This window comes from Emys orbicularis, chromosome 14 (assembly GCF_028017835.1).
Source record: "Emys orbicularis isolate rEmyOrb1 chromosome 14, rEmyOrb1.hap1, whole genome shotgun sequence".
Classification (NCBI taxonomy): domain Eukaryota; kingdom Metazoa; phylum Chordata; order Testudines; family Emydidae; genus Emys; species Emys orbicularis.
Genome location: NC_088696.1, coordinates 46,275,481 through 46,294,270, shown reverse-complemented (window position 1 = coordinate 46,294,270; position 18,790 = coordinate 46,275,481). Strand labels below are relative to the sequence as shown.

Below are 18,790 nucleotides of genomic sequence, written 5' to 3'. Positions count from 1 at the left end.
TAGCATTAGCCTCCATAATGGCAACTATGGCATCATCTATCTTCCCAATTTGGTGTTTGATAGGCTTTATCGTCTCCACTCGACTCATGTGGCACTCAGTGGTTTCAGTGTCAGAGAGGATGTTCCCAGATGTTGCTTCAAAATTTGCCATCGATGAGTTGATGCAGAGAAAAATACATAGATGCTTTGAATTACATTAAAAAATTCAGCAGCCTCACTAGAAGCTGATGCTGCATCACTGACCACCAAGTTCAATGAATGAGAACTGCATGGGACAAGAAAAGCCCGAGGGTTTAACTCTCGGATCCGTGTCTGCACTCCTCTGTTCTTTCCTCTCATGTTGGCACCATTATCGTAGCCCTGACCTCTCATGTCAGCTATCGCAATTCCTGTATCTTCCAGCTTTTTAAGAAGCACATTTGTCATACCAGCTCCTGAAGTATCATCAAGGTCAATAAATTCTAGAAAATGCTCTGACAGTCACCACTGCAGGGACATTTTCACTAGGTTCTGTTGTTGTTACGAAACGCACCATTAAAGTCATTTGTTCCGTATGGCTGATGTCAGGTGTGCAGTCCAGAATAACAGAGTAATATCTTGCTGACTTCAGATCTGCAACAATCTTCTGTTTGACTTTTGCTGCCAGTAACGGTATGATCTCATTTTGAATTGTTTTTCCAAGGTAGTAGTGTGTGGACATTTCTTGGGTGGTGACTCTCCTTAGATGCTCCCGGAGTACAGCATCAAACTCAGCCATCAGCTCCACAATTTTAAGGAAGTTTCCATTGTTTGGCACATACAGCTGATCTAAAGTGCCACGCAGTGCTAGGTTTTGTGTAGCAAGCATTCTCACAATGGCAATGAGCCTTTTCAGAACGTTTTGCCAGTAAAGAGACTCTGATGCAATCTTCTCTTGATGCTGATCATCTATGGTGGCCTTTAACCTTAGTCTCATCTCAAGCTCTTTCCACCTGTGGAATGCTCTCTGGTGATTTGCTGCCTTCTCATGGCATGCCAGATTTCTAGCCAGATTTTTCCAGTCCTTTGTTCCTGTAGAACCCAATGTGGCTGGAACATTAGACTGGAAGAGTTTGCTACAAAAACAGTATGCAGCATTCTGGGGTTTTGAGTACATAAGCCATGGCCTCTCCACTTTGGCATCATTGGGGATTTCACGCCAGTAATGTGTTGGATGGAAACTTCTATTTTCATTGTCTTTGGGGAACATGAAGTTTTTCACTTGCTGTGGCCCATGCAGTACAAGGAAGTCCCTCAGGCTACTGCTCAAGTGGGTCCACAGTCCTGGATCTCCTAGACTTAAGGAACTAAACTCAGCAGCAGCTGTTTCTTGCACCTCCACCACACTCTTCTCTGATCTACACTTTTCTTCAAGAATGTGCATGGTTACATCCATTTGAGATGGAGATATGGATGCTGCAGTAGCTGCCAGGTCACCTGCACTCTGACTAACTGGAAGATCAGGATAGCTCAGTGGTTTGAGCATTGGCCTGCTAAACCCAGGGTTGTGAGTTCAATCCTTGAGGGGGCCATTTAGGGAATTGGGGTAAAAATCTGTCTGAGGATTGGTCCAGGGAGTTGGACTAGATGACTTCCTGAGGTCCCTTCCAACCCTAATATTCTATGAGTCTATGATCCGGCATCTCCTCACCACTCACATCCTCACTGGGGCCGGAAGGCTCACCGTGAACATTTGTGTCTATGTATCTCAGGAGAGCTCCTTCCTGCTTAGATAGAAAAGCTTCCTTTGCTTGCTTTCTTTTTCTGAATGCTGCCCCAGAGGGGCGTTTTCTTCTTTCACTCATGACTGCGGTTCTGTGCCAGCTATAGTGGCGCTCAACACTCAGTTGAAGGGGACAAATAAGCAGGCTGGTAGCAGGGCCTGAGTGAGGGAAGATATCAGCGTCTTAAGGGCCTAACTGGCTCCTACTACTTCAGTTGACTGCCTGTTCTCCTCAAGTGGGTTCAGGGAAGCAGCAGGAAACAGGAAGCTCCCTGAGAAGCTGGTGTGAATCAGTCCAGCCTCCTGGGGGTTCTAGAGAGGTACATAAGAGGCTCCTCCTCCTCTCTCTCCCTGCAGCTCCTGCTGCTTTCTGTTATTCCGTCTCACCTTTTCTCCTGCCTGCCTGTTATATCTCTTGTGCCCTCCTTCCTCCAGCCCAGCACTCCACCATCTCTGTGCATCTAGAGCAGAGAGAATACATATGCACCAGCAGCAGACACCATTTTCGACACTCTGGGTCCTAGTGGCGCCCCCCAACAGTCTGGCACCTGAGGCGGCTGCCTCAGTTCGCCTCATGGTAAGGCCAGCCCTGCTTGGGGGTACATCTCCACCCCACGGGGCATTGCCCTGGACGGACACACCGTAGTGCAGGGGCCTGACGGTGCCATCTGGCGGTTAGAGCTGGGCACGAGGAGTGCGGCGTGGCATGGCTGGGTTAACGGCGCACCGGGCTGTGCTGGATCCCAGCTCCGGGCCATGATGGGTGTGGGGCCATGCTCTGACGCCGCCTGACTTTGTTAGACCCACTAACGAGCTGGGCAGGGACATGTGCCCCTCCCCCCAGCCCCTCTGCCCATAGTACCGCCAGCACCCACCAGGGAGCACCTCTTTGCCCAGTGTTATCTAGCAGGAGTCATGTACCACAGGATGCCCAGCAGCTGGGCAGGTCTCGGACGCTGCTGGCAGGGGCTGGCACACCTGGGCACAGGAGCCCTGACACGGTGTTTCCTTGGGCTGTTTTCCAGGCTGTCATCCTGCCCAGTGCCCCCTGGGGGTGCAGCCAGGGGGCTGGCTCCAGGTCTCTTTGGAAGGGGGGTGGGCAGCGTGGCAGCTCTGGGGAGAGAGATCACTGCCTGGGCATGCAGCACTCTCCCCGGCTGCAGGGCAGGGGGCCTGGCCTAGGAGGTGGGTCTCCTGTGGCCCGTGCTACGAGGCTGGGAGGACAGGACAGGCACTGGGAGGCTCCAGGAGGCAGAGGGTCCAGACCAAGCCGCTGGGGCAGCAGGAGGGTCTGTGTTTGGGGGCCCGCTGGTCCCAGAAGTGGGTTTGAGTCCCACCCAGTCCATGGATGCAGCTGTAGGGGGCGAGAGGCTCTCGCTGGGCTGGGCCCATCCCTCCTGCCTGTTTCTGATGGTTGTGCCAGCCGCAGGGAAGGATTCGCGGGCAATATGCTACAGAGGGAGTGAGGTAAAACCAGGGGCCCAAGCTTGCATCTCTGCTCCCAGCAGAGGCCTGGTGGGCGCTGCTGCCAGGTGCCCAGTATGCCCTTTGCTCACAAGGTCGCAGGGTGAGAGTCACGGCTCCCAAGCCCCGTGGGCAGAGTGCTGGTGGCTGGGTACAGGGCCTGCCATGTCCCAGCTGGAGGTTCAGAGGGGCACAGCTCAGTGGGTGCTTTGCTCCTTGGGAAATTCAGCCCCCTGGGCACTGAGTCACCTGGCCCCGGGCAAGGCAGAGCCCCATCTGTTGGGAGCTTTGTGGGAAGCCCTAAAGAGGGGCCAGATTAATGTTGGGGTGTTACAGACCCAGGACGTCCTCCCAGACGGGCAAGGGAGCATGCGGGCCCTGTGGTCTGACCACAGCACTGGGGAAACCTGCTGGTGCCCCAGGGCCTAGCCAAGCGCAGCTGGCACCAAGTGACCCAGGTGGCCTGGGGGAGGGAAGAAGGCAGGAGAGCTCGCGTGGGTCAGGGAACTAGGTGCCTCTCTGCCGTACACTGGCCATGTTGGAGTGCAGGACATCTCACATCTGTGCTCGGGACAAGGCCCTCAGTCAGCATCCCAGCAGTGACAAGCAACGGCTGTCTTGGGGTTGCTGGCAGCTGAGGTCTGGCCTGCTGCGCCCCGGGTCTGAGCCGGGTCTGCAGTGAACACCCGGCCCTGGGGGTGGGGAGCTCCGGGTTCTGTTCCAGGCTCTGCTGATGACTTCAGCTGCCACCCTGCCTCAGTTTCTCTACCTGTCAAATGGAGGCAGTGACACTTGTCCTGTCAAGCTCTGCAATGGGGAGTGGCCGCACCAGCCTCCTGGTCTGGGTTTACGTGCCAGATGTAGATGCATGTCATAAAATCTCTGGCCGTTTCTGTACAAGCGAGCGCGCCCCAGGGCTGGGCGGGCAGGAAAAGCCCGTCAGTTAGCAAGCTTTTTGCAGGGCCCCGTTAATGCGAATCCCTAGCTGGTGATCTCAAAGCGCTTTCCAGTGCAGGGTCAGTGTTGTCATCTGTAAGATGGGGAAACTGAGGTACAGAGGGAGGAACATGACTTGCCCAAGGTCCCCCAGCCGGCTAGTGGCCCAGGTCTTCTGAGTCATAGGCTGGGGCTGTGGCCACCAAGCCTCACTGCCTACCCTTAAAGCGCCTCTTCCTTCCACCCCGTGAGTTCAGCTGTCCGTGCGTTGTCAAGGGCCGTGTGCCGAGGCTGCCCTGGGATGGCTGGGTAGCTGACAAGCGGGGGCTGCAGCCACCCAGCAAGCGCTGGACACGTGGGGGAGCCATGAGGAGGTCCAGGGAGCGGCAGGGAGGCTGTGTCCACGCCTGAGAGCTGTTGGAAGGGCTCGCGCTTCAGGACGAAGCCAACCTCTGCTGGGAGTGGACGGGAGCCTGGCACAGCTTGTGCCATGGCTGCCTTGGGCAGGGCCTGGCACCTTCCTCTGCTGCAAGCCCCTGCCCTGGGCTGGGCTGAACCTCGGCTTGGTTGGGGCTGATCCCTGAGAGGCTCTGCCGGGGACAGGCGGGTTTAGACCCCTCCGAGCTGGGGAACATCTTGGAACCCCCTCCTGTGACCCCAGGCAGTGGGCGCTGGAGGGGCTCTGGTGGGACAGGAACCGTCTGTGTGAGGGGGCTGGATCTCAATGAGACAGAGTGGGGTGGTTCTGCTGGGCCCGTTACCGGCAGGCGCCCTGGGTGCTGAGCTCCCACCACCCTCACCCACTGCAACTGGTGCTTCTGGAACTCAGGCACTGTGCAAATCTGGCCTCATGTCCGGGGGCTAGCTAGGGTGCGGCTTACCTGGGGGTGGGTGGCCTCAGGACTGGGCTGAGCCGGTGCCGCTGCCTCCTCCCGCTTCTCCCGAGGAGATGCCCGCGCTGGCCGTGCCCATGGCTGGGTTCTGCTGGCCGTCCTGCCAACTCGCTTGCCCGGGGGCTCCGTGCCAAGGCCACGTACCCAGGGCCCCCACCAGGGCTCTCCAGCACCTGGCAGAGGGTGTCTCGGTGGGGTCGGGTGGTGTCAGCGCAGCCGTGCCTGGGGGCCTGATCCCGCTCGGCTCTGGGGTCCATGTGGCCGGGGGGGAAGGGCTCAGCCATGGGCAGGATCAGGGCCTGGATCCTGGTCCCCAGCTGTGGTGGGAGCCCAGGCCATCCCCCACCTGCCCTTCCCCGGCGGCCTGACCTTGAGGCTGGGCCTGACGCCGCAGCTGCCAAGGCTGAGCACGTGGTGCTGCAGCTTGGCCTGTGGCCAGCCGAGCCCACAGTCCAGAGTCCGTTAGCTTCCCAGCCCGCTCCCAGCCGCTGGCCTCAGTAGGCAAGCACCGGCTGTAGCGGGAGCCGGAGGGGGCCTCCTCTTCCCCCGGCTCACACTGCAGCGGGGAGCTGGCGTAAGGCCTGGCTGTGCCCGGTGGCTCCACCTGGCTGGACCACAGCCGGCACTGGGCGGAAAGGTGGGGGGCTGTCGGAGTGAGGGGCACTGTCACCCCCCCCATTGGAGATTCTCAGTCCCCAATCCCTGCCCTGCGGGGGGGGGGAGGGACACCCCTCTGCACTGCCCGGCTTGGGGGCCTGCCCAGCCCCCAGGTACGTTAGAGCAGACTCAGGGCTGTTCCAGCTTGTGCTCTGCTACCTGGGGGGCCCAGAATGGATAGATCAGGGGATAGAGGGCTGGGGATGGATGGCAGGAGAAAGTGGAGGGTGGCTGGAGGGGTGTGGATGGTTAGAGAGGGATGTGGGGGGTGGATTCAGGGGTAGTGTGATGTGTCTGGGTAGCTAGAGGTGTGTGTACGGAGGGCTGGGGGTGTGCAGTGGGGGAGGGGGACAAAGGGGTATTTATGGGGCTGGAGGGGGTGCAGCAGCGGAGTGGGACAGAGGGGTGGTATGGGGCTGGAGGGCGTGCGGGGCTGGAGGGGGACAGGGGTGTGTGCGGGGCTGGAGGGCGTGCGGGGCTGGAGGGGGACAGGGGTGTGTGCGGAGCTGGAGGGGCTGCGGTGGCGGAGGGGGACAGAGGGGTGTGTGCGGGTCTGGAGGGGCTGCGGCGGAGGGGGACAGAGGGGTGTGCGCAGGGCTGGAGGGGCGGAGGGGGACAGAGGGGTGTGCGCGGGGCTGGAGGGGCTGCGGCGGTGGAGGGGGACAGAGGGGTGTGCGCGGGGCTGCGGGGGCGGAGGGGAACAGAGGGGTGTGCGCGGGGCTGGAGGGGGTGCAGGGGCGGAGGGGGACGGGTGTGCGCGGGGCGGAGGGGGACGGGTGTGCGCGGGGCTGGAGGGGGTGCAGGGGCGGAGGGGGACGGGTGTGCGCGGGGCTGGAGGGGCTGCGGCGGCGGAGGGGGACAGAGGTGTGTACAGAGTGTTCAGGGTGCCAGGGCATGAGCCAGCCAGAGAGGGTGAGGAGCTTCTCATGCGCACCCAGACACACGCAGACGGATGGCTGCAGACGTGCCCACGCCCAGAAGCAGGCAGGCGCGCACAGACACGCTCAGACAGACACACGTACACACAGGCACACAGACACGTACATACAGACGCATGCGCACACCCAGACAGACACACGTACATACAGACATGCACACACGTGCAGACGCATGCGCGCACCCAGACACACGCAGACAGACGGCCGCAGACGTGCCCACGCCCAGAAGCAGGCAGGCGCGCACACAAACACGCACAGCGGGGCACACGGGAGGTGGGCTGGGAACACCTGCTGCTACAGGGACGCTGACCCCAGGACCAAAGGCTCGAGTGCAGGGGCACACCAGGCATAACCCTCCTCCCCCCAGCCTGGGGCAGACTCTTCCCTGGGGTTGGCCTGGGAGCCAGCCTGGCCCGTGCTTCCCAGAACAGGTGCACCAAGGCAGCAGCTACTGTGCCAGGTGCCAGCATGGGCTGATCGTCCGTGGGATGGGGGAGCCCTAGCAGCTCTGGGGCAGAGGCTGGCTCCAGCTTCAGGCTAACAGCCCATGCCAGGGATGGCCCTGGCAGCACCCTTGGCACAGGCACTGGGGAGGAGACACGACCTGGCTCCACCTGGCACTCCAGCCGGGCACGCTGGGAGCAGGGCAATTCTGCCGCCCCGCTAAGGCCATGAAGGCGAAGGGCAATCGGGATAAAATACAGCCCAGTTTTACAGCAGGTCGATCGCCAGTGAGGTGCCAGACAGCGCCCCGGGGGGCTGTTAGTCACACGGGAGGAGCTGGGGATGAATTGGGGAACCGAACAGTGGGCAAGGAGCGAATATCCCCAATGACCTGGGCAGGCTCTGAGTCGCTACAGAGAATTCTTTCCCGGCTGTCTGGCTGCTGGGTCTTGCCCACATGCTCAGGGTCTGACTGATCGCTGTATATGGGTGGGGAAGGAATTTTCCCTGGGTCAGATTGACAGCGTGGGGCAGAGTCACTTGCTGGGTTGAGTAAATGGTGGATTCTCTGTAACTTGACGTCTTTAAATCAAGATTTGGGGATGTCAGTGACTCAGCCAGACGTTAGGGGTCTGTTACAGGAGTGGGCAGGTGAGGTTCTGTGGCCTGCGATGTGCAGGTCAGACTCGATGGCCCTTCTGGCTTTAAAATTGGTGAGGAGCAAAGCGGGCTGCTGGCGCTGGGATTGCACCTGGCATGCTTCGACCTGCAAGCCGGCCCAGGGGTGCTGCAGGGCTCGCTCCCCACGGCCCAGGCCCTAGAAATAGGGCTGCAATCCCTCAGCCCAAACTGGCTATGGCCAGCATGCAGTAATGCAGGGCAAGGGGTACAGACAGCAGGCAGGAGGGCGTTGCCTGCCCAGCACGGGGCCAGGCGCTCAGCTGTGCAAACACTGTCCAGGGGAAGCTATGCCAAGCGAGCTGCCTCCTGCAGGCCTACGCCCCAGCCCCCCATTGCTCGCATCAGGGGCCGACCCATGGGCAGGGAGCACATTGCAGTGGAGGGTGCATAGGGGAGTTATCAGCCCCAAACCACTGTGGTTTCACACAGCGCCACAGACACACACACTGTCCTATCCCAGCCCTGGGCTCTCCCTAGCTCTGCTGGTGCCCCGCACTGCCGACCCATTGCTATTCCAGCCCCAGGCCCGGCTCTGCTGCTGCCCCTCTACCCACGGGTTAATGTTCTTGTCACTTGGGCCCTGAGGTGCCCAACTCCCATGGGTAGGCTGTAGGCCAGTGTGGGGCTCAGGCTGCGCGGCTGGTAGAACCCTGGCAGCACCTGCCTCAGTGGTGTGTGCAGGGGACGGCAGCCCTGGCTGCCCCTTCACCAGCGGCTGGCTGCTCCTGCCTGGGGCTTGGCTACGCCCACTGAGCCGCACTCCCGGTGGCATGGGAGCACCTAGCTCTCTTCAGTGGAGTTCTCCTCACAGCCCCTGGCGGGCTGGGCAGGGCTAGTGCTCCCACTCAGCAGTAGGGGAAACTGAGGCACATCTCCAGGGTCATCAGGGCACGTCTATGGTCAATTTGGGGTTTGAACCTGGGTCTGCCAAGTCCCAGTTTTCAGCCTAACCACTGGGCTGTCTTTCCTTCTCTGGCAGCCCCCTCCTCACAAGCTGGGCTGGGCCTGGGCGTGTCAACCACGTGCTCCCAAATGCACAGCCCCATCTCCCCTCCCCCGCACGTACCCCTTCCCCCACACAGCCCCGTCTCCCCCTCCCCTGCACCTCCTCCCACATGCAGCCCCCTTCTCCGCCTCCTGCCCACCCAGGGAGGCTCCCCGAGGAGCTGGCTCCCATCTGCCATACACTGTCCCATTCCATGGGGAGTGTCGCAGCCCCCCTGGCCCACCCCCACCCTAGCTCCAGCTGGCTCCGATCAGCAGCTCAATGATCGGACCCCACTGGCATGTAAATGTGGACCGTGTGTGGACCCTGCCATGGTGCCAGCTGGCCTGAGCTGTGTGGCGCACGGCTGGGTGCACCCGGACCCCCCCGCCGGTGCATTCCTCACCATGCCGCAGGTAGACTCCGGAGGGCTACATGAGTCTGTGCGTGCCCAGCCATGGAGAGCGACACAGACAGGCACGGAGCCCTTTGCGCTCACGCCCTTCTCTCCTCCCGCCGGCTCATGGGGCTGGGGTGGATAGCAGGAGAAGCTGGGCTGGCTCTGCCTTGGGCTGATAGTGAGTCCCTCCCATGGCCTCCAGGGAGGCTGGGCTTGCGGCCATGGCCCTCGGGCCGCCTGGGTTCCTGGCTTCGGCACAGTCTCTCTCTGTCACCCAGGCTGTGCCCTGTGGTCTCTCTGAGCCTCGGTCCTCCCAAACCGGGGCGGCGCTCCTCCCTTTGCCAGCCTGGCACGTGAGCTCTTGGGGAGGGGCTCTCCCGCCAGCCCTGGGCTGCCAACTGGGGCCCTGGCCTCGTGTGAGGCCAGTGGTGCCAGCTGCTGCTCGCCATGTGCCCAACTGCATTGGAGGAGTGCTGCCCCCCGGCCCCAGCTCCCACCTGCTGTTGACACAGCCAGGGAGCTCAGCTGCGGGCTCTGGCATTGCTGCGAGCAGGACGGGGAGGGGGAGAGGTTCAGGAGGCAGAGCTGGCTGTAGAACACCAGTGTGAACGGGCGACACCCGGCGTGCCCATCAGTCTGTAGCTGGGATGGGGCACTTACTCCGGGCACTGCCCCCCCCCCCATTCAGTGCCTAAGCAGGAACTGCTGAGACCCCCGACAATTTCTCTTCTCTGCTCCCCACAGCTGCCGCCCACTCATACCGGGGGAGACTCTGCTATCTCCCCCCCGCCCCCCGGGCCATAGCGCCTGTGCCACGTGGCAGCGCCCTGCTCCCCCCCAGGCTGGGGGGCACCTGTATCGCATGGCAGCACCCTGCTTACCTACCCTGTTCTCTCTTCCAGGTAGTAGTACCCACCCGCGTGGGGCAGGTCTACATCTACGACTCACCCAAAGGCGAGCAGGACGAGTACGACATCCCACGGCACCTCCTCGCCTCCGGGCCCCAGGAGATCTATGACGTGCCCCCTGTCCGGGGCATGCTTGCCAGCCAGTACAGCCAGGAGGTGAGGCCCTGCGCCAGCAGGTGGGCCGGCTGAGAGGCCTGTGTGTGTGTGGCCTGGTGTGGCTAGCTAGCTGCCCCTCCCACTCCCTCATCCTATAGGTGCTCTCCTTTCCACCTGGGTCTGGGGGCAGAGCTTCTTCAGGGGTACTCTGGATCTTGTCTCCTTGCTCGTCCAGCAGGGGGTGATGTGCAGGGCAGGGTCTCTCTCCTCCCGGCTTTGGGTCTGAGGGACAGTCTCCAGTGCGAGAACAAGGGATGCCCAATGATGCTGAAAAGAGGGCAGATTCCGGTATGATTAGCCTGTGGAACTCCCTACTACATGAAGTGTCCAGGGGAGGGAGGGATAGTTCAGTGGTTTGAGCATTGGCCTGCTAAACCCAGGGTTGTGAGTTCAATCCTTGAGGGGGCCATTTAGGGAACTGGGGTAAAAATCTGTCTGGGGATTGGTCCTGCTTTGAGCAGGGGGTTGGACTAGATGACCTCCTGAGGTCCCTTCCAACCCTGATATTCTATGATTCTATGACCTAGATTGTAGCAAGCTTCAAAGGAATTCATGGTTAGTGCTAGCAAAGGCAGAAGGGATACTAACCAATTAGGCTCAACTGGAGGCCATCTATAGGATGAGAGTGATGTGGGGGACAGATGACCCCCCCCACCCCATCTCTCTGTTGTGGGGTTCATGCACCTTCCTTCCTGGCCACTGTCAGTCAGGCTCCTGAGCTCAGCTTGGCCGTCCTAGTATCCCTAGGGATGGCTACGGGCAGGTGCCTGGGCATGTGCTAGCCGCAGGAACCAATGCCATTGCTCGCTGCGCTCGCAGGTCTATGACACCCCCCCAATGGCAGTGAAGGGCCCCACCGGCCGGGAGCCCGGCCAGGAGATCTACGACGTGCCCCCCAGCGTGGAGAAGGCCCTGCACCAGGCTCCCCAAACTGTGAGTGGTGCCCGGGGGGGGAAATGCGGGCAGGGGGGGATGGGAATTCCTTTGCCTGCCCAGGGCTGGCATCCAAGCCTGCACTCCCTGGCATGCCCCAACACTAAGTCTTGCCTGGTTCTGCAGCACAGTGGCACCATGCCAGCCCCCATGCGGGAGGAGGCGGGGCGCAGAGCAGGATTTCCTCCAGCCGAGCTCCCAGGTGGGGTCAGCGCAGCATTGGAGAGCTCAGACGGTGCCACAGGCAAGCAGGGGCAGGTGCCTGGGATTGCTAGAGCAGGGGGCTCAGCGGGAACTGGGGGGCAGGTCCCAGTCCCCCAGCCTCCAAGAAGTGCCAGATGGGCCCCACAACCTCCAGAGCAGCTTCAAAGCCACCAGACTTTGAAAAAATAATAAATATTGGGCAGTTTTCTGACCCATCGGGACTCCCCCACAGCGTCTGCTCCGACACGAAGAAGGGGCACAGGCAGGGCCGGGCACGGGTGGTAGGAAGGGGCGCGGGCAGGGCCAGGCGTTTTATGCAGGAAGGGGCACGGGCAGGGCCGGGCGCAGGCAATAGGAAGGGGTGCAGGCAGGGCCAGGAGCAGGCGGAGGATGGGGCTTGGGCGTGGGCAGGGCCGGGCGTTATATGCAGGAAGAGGCACGGGCAGGGCCGGGTGCTCACAGCTGCTGTTCCCCCTCCCCCCCCCAGGTGTATGACGTCCCCCCATCCGTGAGCAAGGACATCCCGGACGGCCCCTCCCGAGAGGAGACCTATGACGTGCCCCCTGCCTTTGCCAAACCAAAGGCGCTGGACCTGCCCCGGCACCCAGCAGAGCCAGCCCTACCCGAGGACGTGTACGACGTGCCACCGGCGGCGGGGAAGGGCGCCCCCGAGGCCCCCTTCCCACAGGAGATCTATGACGTGCTGCCTGGCCTGCGGAAGCTGGTGGGGCCCGCGCAGGATGTGTACGATGTGCCCCGGGAGCTGCACGCTGGCAGCCTGGATGCTGAGGGCGAGTACATCTATGACGTGCCGCCGCAGGTGGACCGGGAGGCCAGGGCGGGCGATGCCAAGCGCCTCTCAGCCTCCAGCACGGGCAGCACCCGCAGCAACGTCTCCAGCTCCTCGCTGGACGTGGGGCCGGGCAAGGATGCGCCCAAGGAGCTGGGCCTGGGCCTGGACCTGGACACGGCCATGGAGCTGTTGGCCCGGCTGCAGCTCCACATCAGCGGTTCCGTCTCCTACCTCATGTCCTTCATCAGCACCGGCTGGCGCAGCCCGGAGCAGCTGGAGCTCCACGCACCCAGCCTCCGGGCGGCGGCCGAGGGCATCAAGGGGGCGCTGCGGGACCTGCTGGAGTTCGCCCGCGGGGCCGTGGGCAACGCGGCCCAGGCCTCCGACCGCGCCCTGCACACCAAGCTCAGCAAGCAGCTGCAGAAGATGGAGGACGTGTATCAGGCCCTGCTGCGGCACAGCCAGGCGCTGGATGGCTGTGGCTGGGCCCCTGGTGCCCTGGCGGCCGGCAAGCCGGGCGGCACCGACGACCTGGACCGCCTGGTGATGTACTCACGGGGCATCCCTGACGACACCAAGCAGCTGGCGTCCTTCCTGCACGGCAACGCCTCCCTGCTTTTCAGGCGGGGTAAGCCGCCGGCGGACGGCCCAGACACCAGTCTGCTCCTTGCCAGCCACCCCCCACCGGCGCCCGCCGACAAGGCCAGCAGCATCCAGTCACGGCCCCTGCCCTCCCCGCCCAAGTTCCTGGCGCAGGACTCGCCCGACGGGCCGTATGAGAACAGTGAGAGTGGCTGGATGGAAGACTACGACTACGTGCACCTGCAGGTGGGCAGCGGGGCGGGAGATAGGAGGCGGAGGGGGCACCCCAGGGCAGAGCAGGGGCTGGGCTTGCTCTGGAGGGGGGCACATCTCGCTGGGGGCACCCCAGCCCCCCCCGACTGAGACAGGCCTCCCCCATTCACCCCTCCCCCTCACATGAGGCCTCTCTTCCTCCTGCTTCTCTCTCCAGCATTGCCCCCCAGGCACAGAGCTGGTGCCCCCAGGCGGGGTGTGTTGAAATGTGTCTGGGCCTCACCCACTCGATGCCCCTGCGTCCAGCCCCAGCAGGGAAGCAATGGGTCCAGCTGGGACTGACTCCTGGGAAGGCCATGGGGGTAGGGACCGGTGCCTGCTGCTTGCCACCCACCCACCACCTTTGCTTCCTTCCCTGGCACACTGCCCTGGCTAGGGGGTTCCCACTTCCCAAGCCGGGTGGGGGGCAGCAGGGTGCCAGGGGTGAGCCTGGGATGGGCAGGTTTCCTAAGGCCAGGATGCTGCGCACTGTGGTGGAGGTAGGGTTCCTTGACCCTTTTTGACAGCCCAGAGGCCCATGTTTGTCGGGCTCCCTCCCTCTATTTGGGGGGCTGAAGGGGGCCTTCAGTCTTCTGGGTCCTTGGGGAACCTCTCCACGTGCCCCATAACCAGCCCCGGGCGCCTCCCAGGTTGCCCATGCACTGGCTGTGCTTCCTCTGCAGCAGCCGCTCCCAGGGAGCAAGCCCGGGGGGCCATGTGGACGCAGCCCCTGCCTGGCGCTAGCCAAGCCACTCCTAGCACCAGTTACGTGGGGGGCGAACCTGCCTCCCTCCCGCCAGGCTGGGTGCCCCGGCCTGAGTCCTGTTGGGCATTTCCCCTTGGCCAGGCCACGGGACTGGGCACCCAGCCAGCCAGTGCGGTTTGACGAGCTCGGCGTGTGGCATCTGGGACCCATCTCAGCCAGCCTAGGCAGGAGTCTGGCCAGCCAGCCAGTCAGCCTTCTCCAGCTGTGAGCCTGCAGCGCCACCGCCTGGCCTTCTGCAGTACTGCACCCGGGCTGCAGCACTAAAGCCAGCTGTGTGTCTACTGGGAGGGCTGGGTGTGCTGGTCCCACCTGCCCCATGCTCAGCTCCGAGGGGTGCGGCACTGCATGCTGGAGCTGCAGTGGGGCGGCTGCCTCTCGGGTTCCTCACAGCGGGTGGCTGCACTCCGCCCCCTCTCGGGAGCTCTTGGTTCCCCCCTGGGGCTCGTGGCAGGCAGGCTGGGCTCGCAGCCCCCTCGTCACCACGGAGTCTAGGCCAGGGTGTAGGCAGCTGTTATGCAGACAAAACTACACAGGATCGTTTCAGGGGACAAGGCAAAGATGCCACGTTTATTATGATAACAATTTGATCTATAACCACTAGCTAATACCTAATACACACACACAAATGTTCTGTGGCTGCTGGATAGTTACCAGTCCTAAACGTAGCTTGATTCCGCGCCTTGCGATCGTGGCGGTAACTGGCCAGGAAAGCCAGGCACGAGGAAGGGCTGGGTCTCTGTCGGGCGCGCACCGATGCCCTCCCATGTTGGCAGCAGAACGTTACCCAAAGTCTTCCATCTCACCCATCTTTTTAATAGGCTTTTAGTCTGAATCCAGAATCTATAGGACTTGCTGTGTCATGCTGCTTCTGGAGTCGGTGTGATTGATCACCCGTCAGACTTTCAGCCTGGGACCTGGCTTTGATCTTCCTTCAATTGCACCTTCTTTTTTTTTTTTAGGGTGGACTCTTCTTACTTTGTTAGGGCTCTTGTCTGCATTTTCAGCCGTTGGTGACTGGTGACGGGCTGGGGCTGGAGGTTGATTCCATCATCCATACATACCTCATTCACACATCTAAACTAAACTAATAAGATTACATTAGGGTTTTGCAAAATGAAGGTTGCAGCAGGCTTTTACAAAATGGAGTGAGCATTTTAAAATGGAGTTTGAGTTACAATATGGACAAGTATAATGAATGGCAAACAGTGAGCAGAAGTTACAATGTTGAAACAGTGCAAGTTTCAGTGATTTAAGCAGCAATTGGATTGAGAGTGAAATTTACAAGGGCAGCTGGCAGAACAGCTATGGCTCTTAACAAGCATCTTAATTGTCAATTAGCCAGTTATTGGGGTAACCGGTTTTATGAATGAATGTTTCATTCATAAAACTTTACTTATGAACAATATCACAACCCCCCAGGGGTGAGTGGCTGGCAGCTGGAGAGCCCGTTCTGGAGGGGAGGGGCATGGGGAGGGGCTAGGAATGGGCTAAGCAGGGCCGGTGCAACCCATTAGGCGACCAAGGCGGTCGCCTAGGGTGCTAGCATTTGGGGGGTGGCATTTCGGGTTCTTTGGTGGCAACCGGATCTTCAGCCGCCCCGGTCGTCGTCGGCATTTAGGCGGAGGGAGCTGCGGCGGGGGGTGCGGGGAGGGCCGCCTGCAGCAAGTGGGGGGGGGGGGGCGGCACACAGGGGAACTCCCTGCCCCAGCTCACCTCTGCTCCGCCTCCTCCCCTGAGCACGCCGCCCCACTCTGCTTCTCTCCCTCCCAGGCTTGCAGCGCCAAACAGCTGATTGGCGCCGCAAGCCTGGGAGGCGGGAGAAGTGGAGTGGCGACGGCGTGCTTAGGGGAGGAGGCGGAGCAGAGGTAAGCTGGGGCGGGGAGCTGCTGCATGGCTCCCTGGGCCGGGGGGGGGGGGCGCCTCAAGGCGGAGGGGGTGGTGGGAAGCTGCCGCAGGGGGGCGCCTTAGGGCGGGGGGGGCGGAGAGCTGCCACAGCGCTCGGGAGCGGGGAGGCACAAGGTGGAAGTTTCGCCTAGGGCGCAAAACATCCTTGCACCTGCCCTGGGGCTAAGAGCTGTCTCCCAGGGCGAGGGCTCCCCAGCCCGGGAGGGGGTGACTCCTCCTGGCCTGTGCCAGGCCAGCCCCATTCATTGCTGTGCTCCGCGCCGGAGAAAGGGTGTCCCAGATCTCTGCCCTGGCATGGGACAGGCTCCCACCAGGGGAACCCCCCAGTGGGCTGTGATGAAGGGACCCTCCCCCCCCCATGGCCATTACTCATCCTCTGGCCTCCCGTCTTCCAGGGCAAGGAGGAGTTTGAGAAAACCCAGAAGGAGCTGCTGGAAAAAGGCAACATCATGCGGCAGGGCAAGGGGCAGCTGGAGCAGCAGCAGGTAATGGGGCCCAGCCCTCGGGGGGGGGGGGGGAAGGCTCCCACCCCCACAGCACTCTGACAGGAGCTGGGGAGCACAGGCAGGGGCTTAGCTAGTGATGGGGGGAGGCTGGGAAGTGTCCTCTACTGTAGATGGCTCTCCCCAAGCAGGGCCCGGCTGTCTGCCCAGGCCCCTCCTGTCCCGACATGCACGGTGCAGCCTCCGTGTCAGGCAGATCCACACTCGTGTATCCGACCCAGCTCACCCTGTCTCCCGAGGGAGATCCTTTGGCTTTGGGAGGAGTCCTCCTGAAGGCAAGAGGGGCCTGAGGCTGCCCAGTCCCAGGGGCTGGGTAATACAAATAATAAACAATAATGGGATCCGGCCCTGGGAAGCTGAAGGATGCTGTCAAGCCAAGTCCAGACTCCAGCACACACAGCAGTTCCCTGCTCTGCTCCTTTGACTTGCTGGGGGTAGCACAGACATTCAGGAGGCAGGTTTAACCATTCTGCAATTGGAATTAATGCTGTGGACAATGCGTGAGGCAGATCAGACTCCAGCTCCCTCCCCCGTGGCCAGGCCAGACCCCGCAGGGCCCCCAGGGACAGACTCCGGCTCCCTCCCCCGTGGCCAGGCCAGGCCCCGCAGGGCCCCCAGGGACAGACTCCGGCTCCCTCCCCCGTGGCCAGGCCAGGCCCCGCAGGACCCACAGGGACAGAGTCCGGCTCCCTCCCCCGTGGCCAGGCCAGACTCCGCAGGGCCCCCAGGGACAGACTCTGGCTCCCTCCCCCGTGGCCAGGCCAGGCCCCGCAGGGCCCCCAGGGACAGACTCCGGCTCCCTCCCCCGTGGCCAGGCCAGGCCCCGCAGGGCCCCCAGGGACAGACTCCGGCTCCCTCCCCCGTGGCCAGGCCAGGCCCCGCAGGACCCACAGGGACAGACTCCAGCTCCCTCCCCCGTGGCCAGGCCAGGCCCCGCAGGGCCCCCAGGGACAGACTCCGGCTCCCTCCCCCGTGGCCAGGCCAGGCCCCGCAGGACCCACAGGGACAGACTCCGGCTCCCTCCCCCATGGCCAGGCCAGGCCCCGCAGGGCCCCCAGGGACAGACTCCGGCTCCCTCCCCATGGCCACGCTTTTATCTGAGCCTCGCTGCTCCCCTTTCCTTTGATGCCTAGGGCTGGGGCTCTGAACACACTTGCTTGCAATGGGGTGTCTGTCTGTGTCCCAGTCGGTGAGTAGAGCCAGGTCTAGGCGTGCTGACCCCACTGCCATCAGCCAGGATGGACCTGGGGCCTTTGACACTAAGAGATTTTCAAGAACAAAGGGAGTTGGCGCCTAATCCCCTTGGGCAGCATTGACAGTGCCAGACTGCGGCACAGGTGCGTGGTATTGACTCCTCTGGCTGAGTCAGTAGCTGTTGCGGGAGCCAGCCACGGGGGGAGCCCGCAGGGGCACTTTGTCATACTCAGCCAGGCCTGCCCACGCCCTGCCCCTAACCTGCTGTCCGTCTCCCCCCAGCTGAAGCAGTTTGAGCGGCTGGAGCAGGAGGTCACGCGCCCCATCGACAACGACCTCTCCAGCTGGACGCCGCCGCAGCACTACGCCCAGGTGCGGGGCAGCAGCGCCCTGTGCCCCTCCGACCGTCAGCTGCTGCTCTTCTACCTGGAGCAGTGCGAGGCCAACCTCACCACACTCACCAACGCCGTGGACGCCTTCTTTACTGCCGTGGGCACCAACCAGCCACCCAAGATCTTCGTGGCCCACAGCAAGTTCGTCATCCTCAGCGCCCACAAGCTGGTGTTCATCGGCGACACCCTGTCGCGCCAGGCCCGGGCGCAGGACGTGCGCCACAAGGTCACCCACTACAGCAACCTGCTGTGTGACATGCTCAAGGAGATCGTGGTGACCACCAAGGCCGCCGCCCTCCACTACCCGTCCCCCTCCGCTGCCAAGGACATGGTGGAGCGGGTCAAAGACCTGGCCAGCAGCACACAGCAGTTCAGGATGGTGCTGGGGCAGCTGGCGGCCATGTGACGGCCTCACCAGCACACACCGCGCTGGGAACTACTCGGAGAGTAGTTAACGACTACTATTAACGACTGCCTCTGCACAGCAGAGCACGAGACGAGTGTAAATGGGCTTGTAAATATTTAAAGACTCCCATGGTGGGGGGGGGTAGAGGCGGGGCACAAATGACAATGCTGGGCTCCTGTTCGCTCTTCCCCCTTTCCCCCGAAGAGCGAGGTAGTTTTTAGGCCGCGCTGGCGATTCGTTAAGGGCGCTTTGAGGTGAAAGGCTGGAGAGCCAGGACAGAGGCTGTGGCCTTGGAAAGAAGAGGGGGCCCTGGGCTTCCCGTAACGAAGCCACAGAGGCAAATTATCGTTGTCCGTGATGGATTCAGAGCGCTTTAGGCCAATGGGCGATATTTAAAAAAAGAACTCGAATTTGAATCGGAGCAATGCAATTAGAGCGGGCGCGAGCAATTGAAGGGAAGTCCAGTAGTGTCAGCTGACGGGCAAGTGTGATTTCCATTGACTTTGGGGCCTGATCTAATTAATGAGCTCTCTCTCTGCTAATTGACAGCCGTTTAATTGTGCAGAACGAATCAATCCAATGGTATCTGGGTGGAGATGAAAAGGAAACTGACAGAGTCCAATGGGGGAAAGGTTTATATAAGTACAGTCAAACTGT

At 61.8% G+C, this 18,790-nt stretch overlaps 1 protein-coding gene across 2 annotated transcripts in view; it reads left to right on the top strand.

Moving 5' to 3' along the window:
- The window catches only part of BCAR1 (BCAR1 scaffold protein, Cas family member), a 39,924-nt gene extending 21,791 nt beyond the window's left edge, over nucleotides 1–18,133 (top strand). For both annotated transcript variants that reach the window (XM_065416548.1, XM_065416549.1), the window contains exons 3-7: nucleotides 10,042–10,203; nucleotides 11,023–11,136; nucleotides 11,828–12,961; nucleotides 16,034–16,123; nucleotides 17,618–18,133. In XM_065416548.1, coding sequence (XP_065272620.1) covers nucleotides 10,042–10,203; nucleotides 11,023–11,136; nucleotides 11,828–12,961; nucleotides 16,034–16,123; nucleotides 17,618–18,133 — 2,016 coding nt within the window. The remainder of the gene's footprint in view (nucleotides 1–10,041; nucleotides 10,204–11,022; nucleotides 11,137–11,827; nucleotides 12,962–16,033; nucleotides 16,124–17,617) is intronic.
- The last annotated feature ends 657 nt before the right edge of the window (nucleotides 18,134–18,790 follow it).